Below are 16160 nucleotides of genomic sequence, written 5' to 3' on the forward strand. Positions count from 1 at the left end.
CTAGTTTATAACCCTTTCCCACAGACACTGATTCTTATCATTTTCAGCGGGTTATATAAACTCATTCTTTCTCTAACTGTCATTCCAAGTGTGAACAAGCTTCCATTTCCGTCCATTATGAACATCCTACTCTTCATTGCTTTTACTGTATTCGCAACTGGTAAGAAATCACTTACTTTTTTTCTTTTACGCTATATCACCTATATTTAGAACCATTTTAACAAGGCTTTGGACTTTCAGTAGGACGTAACAATTTATTTCATGCGTCAAAACAAGTTAAAAATGACGCTGGTTTCAAGCGAAATATGGACCGATTGCGTAGTCTTAAATCTAAAGCCAGACAAATCTTGTTGATTTCAAAGAGCCACCGTGACGGCCGAGTAGCTAGCAATGAAATACTAGTAGACATGCCTACGTCAAATTGCTGTTTGACACAACTACCCAAAGTCCAAGCCCCTGTTAAAATGGTTCTACGCATTATTTGTATATGGTCACAAGGAATGAATTTGGCGATTATTTTTTTTTTTTTCATTTCGAATTTCAGTTTTGGCGAGATGTCCAGCTGACTGGAATCACTACAATGATAGATGTTTCTTCCTTAGTCGGGATAACGAAACATTCGCCGATGCCCTTGTGAATATCATCTCTTTATCTTAATATCCACTGTTAGATGGCTCGATGGTCGAGGCCATTTTTAGACTGTATTGATTATTATAGTAATATTTAAAAGAAGAGCTCTCTATGAGAATGCAGGAAAATGCCCAAAGTTTAACAGTTAAATATATTTTTCTTTACCAGATAATAGTTTATAGCCAAAAGAGACCATACCTTGACATTTTAAAAAAGATATTATGGCTAATTTGTTCACCACCTAGCCTCCTTAAGAATTTTTTTTTAAAGCGTTTATTACTGTAGATAACAAAGTTGTTTTTTTTTAAATTAATTTTACAAAATTAAAAGAGGGAATGTTTCTATAACATCTATGCAAAATACAACATTTTTATGGTGATTTTCAATAGAAATTGTGCGAGGTCATCGGTAAACAGTATGGAAGAGTCGCCACCCTTGCCACTGTTGATGATGCTGGAACGCAGAAACATCTAGCCAACCTCGTTGCACAAACAAGTTAGTATTATTATTTTTTCTTCATTTTTGAAGTCTTGTGCTTTCAAACTGCTCTTACTTTGTGCTTACGAGCAAATCATCATGTGCATTCAAATATCAATTATATTAATTTTTCAAGTTAACTTCATTTTTTAAGTCATGTGCTTTTAAACTGCACTTACTGGTATGTGCTTGAATCATGTAAAATTCTTTACTGGAATGTGTTTTTTTCTCTTTCAGATAGCGTTGAATTTTACATTGGTGCCAATGATATAGTCCATGAAGGGACTTGGGTGTGGTCGTCCAGTGGACAGACTATAACATACAACCACTGGGGACCCACACAGCCCAACAACAGAGGGGGTGCCGAGAACTGTGCCGCCATCACCTACGATGCCCCGTACGGATTCCTCTGGCACTGGGTAGATGAGCCATGCACCTTCGAATCCACTTACATCTGTGAAATGCCGTATGTGTATTTTTTCAATAATGCATTTATCAAATATACTATTCGTTACACCAAACTAAAGGAAACTATGGAGAAGGCTTACATAGGCATTGCCTGCTGCCTAATCCATTTATGTAAATGTATATTAATTTGCATAATCAAACTAAAGGAAAACAAATATTGGTTAAGTACAGAAGCGTATCATTTTTACAGGGATAATTGGTTCTAACCATAGTAATAGCGTTTAAACCAAAATCTAAAGCGAAATTTATTCAGCGAAAATCTCAGAATACAACCACATGAAGCTCTTCGTGTTTTCCTTTTAAAAAACGAATTAATTTGTATATTTTATAATTTCTTATTGCTTAAAGAAGCCTGGATGGTGGTGGCAATTTTTATGCAATATTTATAACCTTTAGACAGAGATCTATAATTAACGATACAGGAGAATGGCCTTTTAAAGCTTCTATATTAATTGGATTTTTCTTTACTAAATAATGGTTTTTGGACAAAATTATTAACCTATTTTAAACTTTGAGGCAAATCTGATAGTAATAGTTTTTCTTTTCCACAAAGCCTCCTTGAATGATATAGAAATTTATTATCTCGAATCTTCTGGAATTTATAGTGCATAACTGAACTGCAGTTGTATGGCTTATGAGGCTTAAAATATGCATAGCAAAATTTAACAAAAATATTTACACATCTTTATTATTTCATATCTAGGTTTGCTGAGGTACACTCTCCTGTTGTGGGATAAAGAACCTCCAGTTGTTGTCACGTGTTTGTATCTAATAAAAATTGAAATTAAATGTGCTGTGTTTATCTGTGTTAGTTATGATTATTGATGCGTTTTAAACGAAAAGATCGCACTATACTCTTAGAGGCTAGTGGAGTTCTCTGCAACTGAAATTTGAATTTGAATAATTTAATGACAAATGATGATTCTGTTAACATATCAACAGAAATCTATAACAAGAGGCCCATGGGCCACATCGCTCACATGAGGAACAGCAGGTATGATAAAATCAGCTTAATGGAGTCATAATACAAACTATCTGGACAATGTACAATAATACATGTAGATCCTGTATAAATAAAATTTATTTTTTTCAATTTATTTAAAATTAAAATTTATTCATTTTCCCCCTAGATATTCTTATGTTTATAATCATTAGTCCATTTTCTAACAGGATGATTTTATAGTCATATCATATGTTGAGCATTGCAGTTCTCAAAAAGATCCTTAACAATAGTTTATTTATGGGATATAAACCTACATCAAACTCTGAACCTTCTTGTGAGGCCAAAGAATTGTCCTGGGGCCAAAGTCTTAACAATTATAAAGAATCATCTGGCTGATTAGTTTCTGAGAAGAAGATTTTTAAAGATTTACTCTATATATTCCTTTGTTAAAATTTAACCCCCCATTGTGGCCTCACCCTACCCCTGGTGATCATGATTTTCACAACTTTGAATCTACACTACCTGAGGATGCTTCCACACAAGTTTCAGCATTCCTGGCTGATTAGTTTCTGAGAAGAAGATTTTTAAAGATTTACTCTATATATTCCTATGGAAAACTTCGACCCCTCCCCCCCATTGTGGCCCCATCCTACCGCCCGTGGTAACGATTTTCACAACATGGAATCTACACTACCTGAGGATGCTTCCACACAAGTTTCAGCTTTCCTGGTCTTATGGTTCATGAGAAGAAAATTTTCTCAGATTTTTCTCTGTATATTCCTATGTAAACTTTTGACCCCCCCCCCCCCATTGTGGCCCCATTCTACCCCCGAGGGTCACGATTTTCACAACTTTGAATCTACACTACCTGAGGATGCTTTCACACAAGTTTCAGCTTTGCTGGCTGATTAGTTTCTGAGAAGAAGATTTTTAAAGATTTACTCTATATATTCATGTTAAACTTCGACCCCCCCCCATTGTGGCCCCACCCTACCACCGGAGGTCATGATTTTCACAACTTTGAATATACACTACCTGATGATGCTTTCACACAAGTTTCAGCTTTCCTGGTCTTATGGTTCATGAGAAGATGATTTTTGAAACTTTCTCGAAAATTTTCATAAATTCCTAATTATCTCCCTTTGCAAAAGGGCGTGGTCCTTATAAAAGGGCGTGGTCCTTAATTTTCACAACTTTGAATCCCCTTAGGCTAAGGATGCTTTGTGCCACGTTTGGTTGAAATTGGCCCAGTGGTTCTTGAAAAAAGATGTTGAAAATGTGAAAAGTTTACAGACAGACGGACAGACAGACGGACGACAGACAAAATGTGATCAGAATAGCTCACTTGAGCTTTCAGCTCAGGTGAGCTAAAAATTAATCATTTTTAAAATGCAAAATAAAAAGTGTTAGATCAGTATCAGGGAATGATTTAGCTAATGTGTGTTCCGTTGAATCTGACATAAATTAATTACCATCATGCATATGTTACAACCATGAACGCATGATGATAATATGCTAATGTGACCGTGATTTTTTTAACAAGTCTAAAATGCAGTTTCCAAACATTACAAATGTATCATATCGCATTGAATTCTTAATGCGATATCATGTTGATACCATATTTTGTTGCATGGCAGTTTTTTTATGGCTACAGCTTTAATATTTTTGATTTTTAACGCTACATAAATATTGTCATATAATGAGAGAGATTATGAGAGAACACGTAAAGGCATATACATGTAACTTGCTGTTCAATGTTTTAAAGATTTATATGCTTGGAAAAAAAATCTGAATTAATCTAGACATGCAGCTAGAAAGATTGATGTATAAAAGGACAAATACACAAAATATTGCAAAAATTCCGTCCTTAATTTGATATCAACTCTACATGTACGTGAACACAGCTACAAGATAATATGATGTCGACTTTTAAGCATTAATGCATCAAAATTATCTTAATATCCTTTGTAAGCAAGATATATATGACATCAATGGAGAAATGAGATTCATACAATATCGTAAAACTTTAAGAACATTTTTAAAAAAAATAATCGTAAGTACATGACTGTGTAAACAAATGAGGTTTTGCCAAGCATAAATATAAAAGTATCTCTGTCAGCTTAGAAATATGATTGTTATAAGTCATATTTTTAAATTGAACTGAGACTGTTTGGACCAGTCATAATAGGTGTAGGCCGGGGCGTAGTCCATTTCTCCCCGCGTGTGTTCGGAGTCGTCTTCCTCCCGGATGTTGGTTTTACCGAACACACACTCACTGTAGCTAGGGGGCGCTGCAACGAAAAAGTAATCTTTTTCAACAATGGCTGATACTGAAGTTTTGAAAAAAAAATGTTTAGGATTTGTTATTCTATAATCATATTGATACAGAAATGCATACTATGTCACTACGAACTCTTCACTTCTAGATCTAAATTCAATTTGACTTACGCATGGGTAGTTGCGTTAGTGAGGTTTCCGCCCCTTGCGGAGCATAGGGAGGTGTTTGTTCTTGAAGAGATGTTTCATATTGTGTTTGGTATTGCTGGACAACAGAGTACAACGGTATTGTTCCAATGATGATCGGCACAGGAACCTTAAGATCATAAGCTGGTCCAGAGGGTGCAATGGTTAACTACAGTTAGAACATTGGAATATTTCATAATTATGCATTTGTTTGTTTACTTTCTTTTCCTGTATTAACGCCTAGGTGGCGTGAAACTTCCGCTAATATCCCAACAAATATAAGGGCTACACGATTCTAAAATATTTTTTTTAAGAAGAAAAGAATCGACATTTTTTTTTTCAAAGATACATTAACTTGCAATTCCGCATGATGTTTTTGAATGCGTAACTGTAACACCTCCCAAATGTATAACATTCTATAACATCTCTTTTTTCCGATGTCATTTTAAAAAAACTTAAATTCGATTATCCGATTATTTTATACATTATGTAACTTTAATTGTGTAGAGTTATTTCAAGTCATAAAACATAAAATGGCTGCTCTATTTCAATCTAGAAAATAAATTTTTAGATTAACTCTCTTTAGAAATGTCAAACAAAACAACATGTTCATCTACTAATCTTCTCGGGGACACTCTCGGGTATAAACTATACACTTCATGTTATTTGATGCCGTTTTAATTTCTTTTTCAAGTCATCAGAAAGCCACAAGCAGACAAATGTATAAATTTTGTCAACTATTGACTAGTTGAGTTTAAAAAAGACCTAATTTTAATACTTATTTGTAAATTAATCATTATTCAAAACTATATTCAATATTTCTCATCGATATCAACTTTGGTTTACAGTGAAACAATAATAATTCTTGTTATCACAAAAAAAGACCACATGTGTAATGCATGGGGTTTTTTTACCTCTAAATTATAATTGATATCGATGATGCTGCACCCCATGAGAAAAGAGGGAGGCAAAGGAGGGACCTGAATTCGGTCTGTCCAGATCTCTGTTTCTCCCGCGGGGACGACTTGGTGATTCATTCTGATGATTTCCTGTGAGGTTGTTTTTGTACTGGTAGTAGCGTGGAAAAGAGTAACCTTCAATGCAGAAGCTATGAGTTATGTATGGGCAACTACCTTCCTCGGTTCCATACCATGCATAAACAGGAACACTTTGGGGTCCCCTTAAACCTCTCCCAACCACCACCCAGTAAGCATGCGTAATCTGAGATTTACTTAATAAGGTATTGCTTTCTGAGTGACTTTTTATTTGTTCAGAGGAAGCTTTTTTTTAACGCTTTTCAATTTTTGTTTACTTTTGCAGTTGTTCTATTTCTAGTAACATCGGCGGTTTGCCTGCCAACGGCCAAGCTTTGCTTTAGCAAAAGCCCGCCTTAAAATCATAAAGGACACTGAAATCTAAAAAAATATACATACAATTGTCTTATTCTTTATCATGCGTTTCTAGAAATATGTAAAACTCTAATTAAAAAAAATCAAAATATATGTTCACCATATTTACCATATTCAATTTGAGAGATGGAGCACAGTCCCTCGAGCTCATGTTTTGGATTTCAGCGTTGAATGGTACCATTTCTCCAGGAACGTATCCGGATCTGTCCAATTTAATTAGTCCGGAAATCGGTCCGGACCTACAGCACAAACAGCACAGGTATTTCTGATGGAGATTCCTTACCTCACTCTGTTCAGAAGACACAACGTATCAGGATTTAATAAAGATTATTAACGTATAATTATGTTATGACAAACTTATTGAGAAATAGTGTGATGCCATAAATAGATAAATAAATAAATAACGAGGTTTTATACCGTAGCGTTGGGATAGGTGTTCAAGTCTAATAATGACGTGACGGTGAAAGGTCTTTTTGTGTCATGGTCAAACTTCCACGGCTTGTCAATGGTCCCCTTGATTGTATAACGGACGTATCCTACCCCGCCCTCAAATGACGAGGGTAAGGTAGGAGGCAGTTGAAGGGAAAATGGAAAGAAGTGCTCCCCTGGGGGTAAACTATTTTCACTGCCCATTCCAACACCTTTCATTAAAAGAAAGCGTTCAATTGCTGGGATACAAAATGATATTTCTAATGTATATAGTAGTGAGTCATCTGTTTTTGTCGATTGATTTATCTTTTCATTAGAACTTCTTTAGAATATGACAAAAAAATGCGGAGCGCAGACTCAATCTATAAAGGAGAGGCATTAAAGATTTAAACAAGAGGCCCAGGGGCCACATCGCTCACCTGAGCAACAATTTCCTTAATTCTGATCAAATTAGCATTACAGTATCAAAATATCCTGACAACTGAGTACAATAGATCTTGTTAAAAAAAAAATTGAAAATCTGCCAATTTTATCCACCTCTTATTTTTTGGTAAATACCAAGCCCCTTTTGTTGTTGTAACTGTAAGAAGATTTTTCTCTATTCCTATATACTCCCCCCCCCTCCCATGTCGTGGCCCCACTTTTCTCTAGGGAATCATGGTTTCATCAAACATAAATCTGCATAACCTGTGCTTTCACATTAAGTACTGAGTTTTGGACCGAAAACTTTCCCAGAATATTTTTAAAGATTTTCTCTAAATATTCCTATGTAAAACTTGATCCCCCAATTGTGGCCCCACCCTACCCCCGGGGACCATGATTTGAACAAACTTGAATCTACACTATCTGAGGATGCTTCCACTCAAATTTGAGCTTTCCTGGCCTAATAGTTTTTGGGAAGAAGATTTTTAAAAAATTTCTCTATTTATTCATATGTAAAAATTGTAAAAATTGATCCCCCAATTGTGGCCCCACCCTACCCCCGGGGACTATGATTTGAACAAACCTGAATCAACACTACCTGAGGATGCTTCCATTTTAATATGAGTTTTTCAGGCCGAATAGTTTTTGAGAAGAAGATTTTTAAAGATTTTCTCTATATATTCCTATGTAAAACTTGATCCCCCAATTGTGGCCCCTCCCTACCCCCAGGGACCATGATTTGAACAAACTTGAATCTACACTACCTGAGGATGCTTCCATTTTGATTTGAGCTTTTCTGGCTTAATAGTTTTTGAGAAGAAAATTTTTAAAGATTTTCTCTATATATTCCTATGTAAAACTTGATCCCCCTCTTGTGGCCCCACCCTACCCCCGGGGACTATGATTTGAACAAACTTGAATCTACTCTATCTGAGGATGCTTCCAATCAAATTTGAGCTTTTCTGGCCTGATAGTTTTTGAGAAGAAGATTTTTAAAGATTTTCGCTATCTATTCATATGTAAAACTTGATCCCCCTCTTGTGGCCCCACCCTATGCCCGGGGACCATGATTGGAACAAACTTGAATCTACACTACCTGAGGATGCTTCCATTTTAATTTGAGCTTTTCCGGCCGAACAGTTTTTGAGAAGAAGATTTTTGAAGATTTTCTCTATATATTCCTATGTAAAACTTGATCCCCAAATTGTGGCCCCACCTTACCCCCGGGGACCATGATTTGAACAAACTTGAATCTACACTACCTAAGGATGCTCCCATTTCAATTTGATCTTTTCCGGCCTGATAGTTTTTGAGAAGAAGATTTTTAAAGATTTTCTCTACATATTCCTATGTAAAACTTGATCCCCCTCTTGTGGCCCCTCCCTACCCCCGGGGACCATGATTTGAACAAACTTGAATATACACTACCTGAGGATGCCTCCACACAAGTTTAAGCTTTTCAGGCCGAATAGTTTTTGAGAAGAAGATTTTTGAAAAATACCAAGAAATTTTCAATAATTCTCAATTATCTCCCCTTTAAAAAGGGCGTGGAATTTCATTTGAAGAAACTTGAATCCCCTTCACCTAGTGGTGCTTTGTGCCAAATTTGGTTGAAATCTGCCCAGTGGTTCTTCACAAGAAGATGAAAATGTGAAAAGTTTACAACGACGACGACAACGACGACGACAACGACAACGACAGACAACGGACAAATTGTGATCAGAAAAGCTCACTTGAGCCTTTGGCTCAGGTGAGCTAAAAATGACACTATTTGAAAATTTGGTACAAAAATGCCAGTTCAAATCAATGTATTCCAAGTATTGAGCCCATTTATCTAAGGTTTAGAAATCGATGTTGTGTAAAATATACATCGTTTGAACGAATTTTTGAAAGACTTTACAGATATTTTGATGTATTCATTTTTCAGTATCTTATCTGAGCCCACGTTGGCATTTTCCCTGTCTTATTCCCCCATCTTCTTAATTAATATGAACAGATTTTCTTCAGAAATTAATATAACGATTTGTGTAGAGTTTAACAATTCGAAACAACAACAAAAAAGAGAGAAAACAGAACTTTGTTATACTAGAGTAAACAGCACCTTTTCCAAAAACTGGAACACGTTGTTCGAAATATGTTTCGTGCGCACTGTAACTATCTGTTACCGTTTCGGCTTTACTTCCGGTCCCTGTGGTGCGTGATTCTGTCCAGTAAACATTTGCAGCTCCTTTGAATTTCAACCTTATTTCTGATATTAGAAAAAATGTGAGAAATATCTAAGAACCTGAATATGAATTAAAACTGCCATTTAAATGAAAGTTCTTTAAAATTTGTGCTAATTTCCAAACCAGCCTATATTCCCAAGTCAAGGATTTCTGATCCGCTCCGCTCTTCATAAACTCTTGACCGAAAAGACAATACATATGCGAGTTAACGACTACGCCATCTAGTGAGAGTACTCATTTTTTAACTTTTGTGACCTCTTGTTTTTGTAGAGATATTATGAAAACCCAAATATTATAAAATTTAACGAGCTCATGAATACTTTTAATGTAAAAAAACTAAAAAACTTGTCAAAATTTATTAACTAAAGAAAATTTTTAAAGTCTGTTCTTCCAGAAACCAACTTTAACAACCTACTGTATTGTAAACTTAACCTTTTTTATCATTATTACTCCTACTGTTCATGTGCTCCTGTGTTTGCGTACATTTGTATATACTGATTTTGAACCTCAAATACCAGTGAACTGGTCCTGAGTGAATAAAGAATTGAAATTGAAATTGTTCTGACCGACAGAAATAATTTAGCAGTAGGGCTGCTCCCATGAACAAAATCAAATTTGTAGAAAAGATGGATTCACTCGGACTAAAAACCGATAGCAGTAAGTCAAATACTTACTAGCCTGTCTCAACGGTTCAACATTAATCAATGCACAATTAACATTTCTTATTGGATCATGCAAACTTGTATAACACCAACCAGCGTGCGAGGTTTCTAACCCCGTTAAACTCTGCCTATTCGATCAAGGGTTTATGTAGAGCGGAGCGGATCAGAAACTCTTGACTTGGGAAATGAAACCAGTCATGCTTCTTTTTAATGTTGAACAGAAAGCAAAAGAATATTTACCTCAATTCCCTACATTACACGAGTGAAAGGATTAACGATAACGATGTGTTAATGAAAATCAAATAAATTTAGCTCTGTGAGCCCCCATCCCCACCATTTCACCCAAATTTCAAAAAAAAAAAAATTACGGCTGGAATAGATAATAATAATTATGATTTCATAACTTAAACGAAAAAAAAAATGCATTCACATTATTTATTATCAAAAAGAATAAGAGATACTCTTTTCGAACCATATTAAAGTGTTCAAGTTCTAGTTTCAACAAATGTATGTTACTCATCTGAAAATTGAAAGAAGCATAACCATGTCCAGAAATTACCCCTCATGTTCATCTCTGCATCCAGCTCAATGTACAACCTCCCGGAGACACAATTCCCGGCAAAAAAGACGCCCTGTGGGTTGTCCAACTCAATGATAAAAGCCCTCAGCTTTCCCATTGTAACAAAGGGGTTGTTTTCACCTGAGAATAGAATTTTTAAAAATGCATCATAAAATCTTTAGATTTTTTTTAGTGTCTTTGCCAGTGATAACACTACGTATTGATTTTGTACAATAAATTCGAATGACATATAACTGGGGCGCAAGCGGGGTTTGCTTATTTATATTCAAATATCTAATCGTACAATATCTGAAAACTATATAAATATAAGTAATAAGAAGTCATTCTTTGAATATTATGAGGTAATAATTTCGGTCGGGGCGTGATCATATTTATCATAAATCTGTTTGGGTTTTATTGGATTTGATCACGCCGTTATCAAAATTATCAACTCATTATACTCAGAGAATGCAAACGCAAATTATGTCTTTTCTTCGAGTTTTTTGTAATATACATGTATAATCATGTTTCAGATGAGGCGTTTGGGGGGCCCCTACAGCTTCCAGTTTGTTCATTCAAGATATCATCGATTCACATTTTGCTTAATTACTCGATAATCATAAATACCCCGGCGATCAAAGGATGTTTGATCAATCAACAGTATGAAAAATTTTCTCATTTGAAACGTCCCTTGCTAAAATTAAGGAGTGCAGGGATTTTGAATTGAACAATACCTAGATGCAAGTCTTTAGCTCCCGGTCTGAAAAAAAAATCGGATAGAGGAGCTGGGAGCTACAGTTGCCACCCATTGAAAAAAAAAGTTGTGTATATATTGCACATAAAATCGTGCGCTAGTTTTGGACTGATTCGCCTTATTTATACGCATATTCTGTGAAAAGAATTGGTACCATTAAATTTTTCATGCAATTTACTACTGACATCGTCTCTTTATTTGCCCAAGACTTTCTCCGGAGCAGGCTATCAACCTTGAAAAATCAAGTACTTGTATGTCAAGTTTACACCGAGACAAGAGTCGCCATTTTTACATGACATTGTAAACAAACTGCACCACTTCACTTTAGGGGATTGGTGATGGTGGTTAAATATGGAGGGTAATCGTGTTCAAAAATCCAGACATGTAAACTTGTAAATCTGAATATGCAATCGTGTTGATGTGTAAGCCGGAGTATGTAATGCTGATCGTGTAACCTAAAAAACTCGGGCATACATACGTGTAAGATTTGACTCAGTTCCTTCGCATGATGCACATTTTGCAACTTAATTGTTTACATTAGTTAATTAATCCTTCAACTTTGCACACTTTCAATCCGTAGTTTCTGCATTTGTAACTCCAGGCTCGGCAATAGCACATCTGACATGACACAAATTGACAAATGTAAAGTCTACAAGTTTGTCGAATTTTGACATGACCTTATATGGCAACTGCCTTGCTGCGGGAAAAGGCATATGCCGTAACCGCCGGAATGAACGAAAAATAAACATAATATTCAGCTAAACTGTCGCAATAAGCTTTTAATGAACGACACCTTTTCTATCGAAAACACCAGTATTATTTTTATTTTTAAAAAATGAGGTATGATTGAAACTGGACCAAACAGGAAGAGGTTCATGAAGAAAAAAAATCGTTGCCGATGTGATGAATGCGCTAATTTCCGTAATATAAATCTCGTGGTATTATAAAAGGAAATGCCTAATATCTTATTTCTATAAAAAAAAAAAATTTGACATGTAATTTAAGCTGGAATAAAAGTTAATGCGTACTCTTTTCTAAAAATGAGACGGATCAAAAAATTTCCTAAGGGGGTAAATATATTTTAAGCGGCATGGGGTTCGAAGACCGCCGTGAGGTCCCATGTAACTCCATTGCTTATGAATTCTACGAATTTTGAGAGAGAATTTTTAACCGGGTTTCCGATTATTGAAATAGTAAAAATGGCGGGCGGGCGAGTGGCTGTCAAAAATATACCCTTATTGTACCGATAACTCCTCGAACAGTTTTCAAGATAGGAAGTTGTTCTTTTGCAGATCAATTATACATATATCAGAGGTATGCAAATTGCTAGGATTTAGATTTCTGATAATTTATGATATTTCAGCTGTTAAACTTAGTCATTTTTGGGCAAAAACTTTGCATATAGAGTACCCCATTTCTTTCGATATGTAGTATTTATCAATTCAGGATTGACAAATGGATTATGGATAATGTTCACACAAAAGAAAACCCAGTTTGCTGTTACATTGACAGCTGTACTCTTGTTATTTTTCTGAATTAGTTAGAATAAACGACCTGCAAAGATTTGGTAAAGTTTTACTATGGGAGGCACTGTAGCTCCCAGGTTGTCCATCTGATTTTTTTCAAACCAGGAGCTATAGACCTGCAGCTAGTTCACAAGTGGCTGTAAAGCTGTATTATAATACCGGTATATAGCTCTCCAGAAAATTTTTATCAACCAACTTCACAAAGTGAGTCTGTATTGAACCGACATTCAGGACGTCATGCTCATATTCCGTAATAATTGCTTGAAATAATTTAAAAAATGCCAATTTTTACCTGCATGATAGGCTTTTTTCCCCATATATTGCCGACAATGCAAAGAAACATTTCTTAAAATAAATCATACACATTTTAATTTCACGACAGTTAACCTTATCTTTGAAATTTTTATTCATTTTTTAAGGGGGTGTCGCTTCTCATGTCTCATATTAATCACAATCTCAAAACCAATGTCTTTAAATAGTTCTTATTGATAACTTTGTAACTCAGCTGGCCGACCCCGTGTAAATTTTCGCGGGGGATGTGCTGCGCGGGGGGGGGGGGGGAGGGGAGGGGTCTTTTCACAACTTTGTGGTAGCGATAAGGATGCATTTGGAGATATTTTCTTAATTCAGCCGAGGCCTATACTTTAACAATTTGTTGCATGTACTCTAGCTAATAACAGTGGCGTCGGAAGCAAATTGAAAGGGGGGCTAAAGTAATCATACAAAATCTTGACAAGAATTCCCAAAATCATGAAAATCCTATATAATCCGTGGGGGGAGGTATACCTATAACTCCAATCTTACCTGCCCAGTTTTTTTCCCCCAAATCATGAAATTCCTAATCCGTGGTGATGGTGGTGGGGGGGGGGGGGTGTGTGCTAGTATACCTACTATGACTCTACTAGTATACCTACTATCACTATTAATATTTCATTCTCTTTAAGGTCTTTTAAGGAACAATTTTGTTTGTTGCGAGGAAAAAGTGGGAGGGGGGGGGGGGGGCTGAATCAACCCTGTTGCTATGTTCCTAATGGTTAGGTCTAACTTGGCAACTTGGCTAAGCCCCCCTTGCCCCTCACCCGGTTCCGACGCCTATGAATAAGAATGCGTAAATATCTGTATACACGTGTATTCATACAAAGTCATTAAATGTATTTTTTTTCAGTTCTAAGAGGATATCTGAAGCCGATCGAATACTTTACTCGCATCTTTTATACATTCTCTTGATAAAATGTACACCAATCTCCTAATTCAATTTTCCGAAAAATGATACTTTCTATGAAATGTTGTTATTCAGAGATATTATGATTATAGGCCTACCTAATATTTTTTTTTATTTATTCCGTCCTTATTCCGGCGATTACGGCATGCCTTTACCTGCAGCTATCCTTTTTCTATCGGTGACGTCACTGTTTCCATATATGGTCATGTCAAAATTCGACAAACTTGTAGACTTTACATTTGTCAATTTGTAAGATGTCAGCCGTGATATTTCAGAAAACGGAAATACAAATGCAGAGATTACAGATGTAAGTTTGTATTATACTTGCAGGTTACATGTGAATAAACAAACAGCATTTTACAGCTGCAATTAGCATCTGTAGGAAAAATTAGATTAAAGACCTGCGGGGTCAACTCTAAAGTGTTTATCCCCGAGTTTTAAAGGTTACACGATCAGAATTACACATATTCATACTCAGACTCACACACCAACACGATTACATATTCGGATTTACAAGTTTACATGTCTGGATTTTTGAACACGATTACCCTCCATAGTTAAACACTTTCAGAGCCATGTAAACACGTTTTTGTGCGCAATAAATACACAATTTTTTGAATGGGTAGCATTGTAGCTCCCAGGTCGTCCATCCGAATTTTTTCAGACCTGGAGCTACAGACCTAAAGTTATGCCCGGATGATAACTTTGAAAAATTGTGCGATGTCAACATTTCCCATTTTAAATCTGTGTACAAAAATCTGTTATCGTTCTTGTGTTTTTCTTTTGGAGTAAAAAACAATGTTTCAATGAATATATTATCTTGGATATTTTTGCTTTTATTGATATCAGTTGCACTACTTTCATAAGTATGTGCATATTGATTAAAATTGTCCAAATGTGCTGCATAAATCAGTATGTCTTGGGACAGACTATAGCAGGGTTTATGGTGTGGTGTAACTTGGAATTAAGCATATAGTAAATGTAAAAAAAATGATACTTTGAAACAGACTTGTATATTTATTTATTAGGAATTAGGAATTGGGATTTGTATATATATAAATTGTCCAATTTTACTATAACAAAATGCATAATACAGCCTTAAAATCATCTAGGCTCTTATCATCTATGTGTATGCAACATTGCTGATCGCTATATACTATTAGTCATTGTCTTTGAAATCAGTTATGTTCATAGAGCTTATTTTTATTTTTCGTCAAATGTGGCGTGAAGCATATATCAAATAACTGCGGTCACAGAAATTTACATAAAATATACAGGTAAGGCAATATCAGACAAAACTCTCATACGTTTGAAGTTTGGAAGCAAACCTTTTGTAGATAATGAACTTTACAAAATACATTGTAACCTATCATATCTAGGGGGTATACCTTCACAATACATATACATGTGCATGCAACAAAAATCAGTAAGGTCACGCAGGAACTGCCCGCCATACCTTAAAAAATGTTAATGAGCATGAAGATAAACATTATGAACTCCATACTATTATAGTAGTGTCAGAGGAGTGTAAATGAAAATATTATACAACCTTATAACTCAGCGATTCGATGGTCCATCATAATTAATGCTTGTTACACTCGACAAGGCTGTTCAGTTAGTACTAGCTGTTAGGTGTGCCAAGCACCGCGCAGCTGTTTGTTGGTTTTACTGCATATGCGTTGATGCTTGTTTATCTTGGCTTGGTTGGGCATACTCTAAAACCTGGCCTAGTCCCATTAGCCTGGACTGGCCTTAAGCCTCTCCGATCCTCAGCCTCATAGTATTTTTTTTTTCATCATAAAAATGTTATTTATCCTTTAAACTTTATAATTGAAATAAAATAAAAAGAAATTTGTTGATGGTATCAATGCATTTTACGAAGTTATTGCAATTTTGGCTGCGATGAATATGATGGAATAAATAACGTATACACGTTGAGATCATATTAGAAAAAAGGTTGTACTGGTGCA

General features: G+C 35.6%; 2 protein-coding genes across 2 annotated transcripts; one reads left to right on the forward strand and one right to left on the reverse strand.

The window, feature by feature from the left end:
• The first annotated feature begins 8 nt into the window (after positions 1-8).
• LOC105344325 (C-type lectin domain family 4 member E) lies at positions 9-2375 on the forward strand. Its single transcript, XM_020073737.3, has 5 exons — positions 9-160; positions 545-633; positions 1020-1125; positions 1345-1573; positions 2279-2375. The coding sequence occupies exons 1-5, from the start codon at positions 118-120 to the stop codon at positions 2310-2312; spliced, it is 501 nt and encodes a 166-aa protein (XP_019929296.2). The 5' UTR covers positions 9-117; the 3' UTR covers positions 2313-2375.
• Positions 2376-4268: 1893 nt separating this feature from the next.
• On the reverse strand, positions 4269-15896 carry LOC117688913 (arrestin domain-containing protein 3). The gene is made up of 8 exons (XM_034467863.2): positions 15740-15896; positions 10689-10829; positions 9344-9490; positions 6808-7031; positions 6500-6679; positions 5896-6075; positions 4967-5150; positions 4269-4809 (listed from the first exon to the last, which is right to left on the reverse strand). Exons 2-8 carry the CDS (start codon positions 10804-10806, stop codon positions 4661-4663), a joined length of 1182 nt encoding a protein of 393 aa, XP_034323754.2. The 5' UTR covers positions 10807-10829; positions 15740-15896; the 3' UTR covers positions 4269-4660.
• Between the last annotated feature and the right edge of the window lie 264 nt (positions 15897-16160).

The sequence above is a fragment of the Magallana gigas genome, chromosome 6, assembly GCF_963853765.1.
Source record: "Magallana gigas chromosome 6, xbMagGiga1.1, whole genome shotgun sequence".
NCBI classification, from domain to species: domain Eukaryota; kingdom Metazoa; phylum Mollusca; class Bivalvia; order Ostreida; family Ostreidae; genus Magallana; species Magallana gigas.

Coding starts and splice junctions, on each gene's coding strand:
- LOC105344325 (XM_020073737.3), top strand. CDS start 118: ATGAACATCCTACTCTTCATTGCTTTTACTGTATTCGCAACTG. Junction 634..1,019: donor AAACATTCGCCGATGCCCTT/GTGAATATCATC, acceptor GATTTTCAATAG/AAATTGTGCGAGGTCATCGG. Junction 1,574..2,278: donor ACTTACATCTGTGAAATGCC/GTATGTGTATTT, acceptor TTTCATATCTAG/GTTTGCTGAGGTACACTCTC.
- LOC117688913 (XM_034467863.2), bottom strand. CDS start 10,806: ATGGGAAAGCTGAGGGCTTTTATCATTGAGTTGGACAACCCACAGGGC. Junction 6,076..6,499: donor CATCTCTCAAATTGAATATG/GTAAATATGGTG, acceptor TCTGCATTGAAG/GTTACTCTTTTCCACGCTAC. Junction 5,151..5,895: donor ATATCAATTATAATTTAGAG/GTAAAAAAACCC, acceptor TTCTAACTGTAG/TTAACCATTGCACCCTCTGG.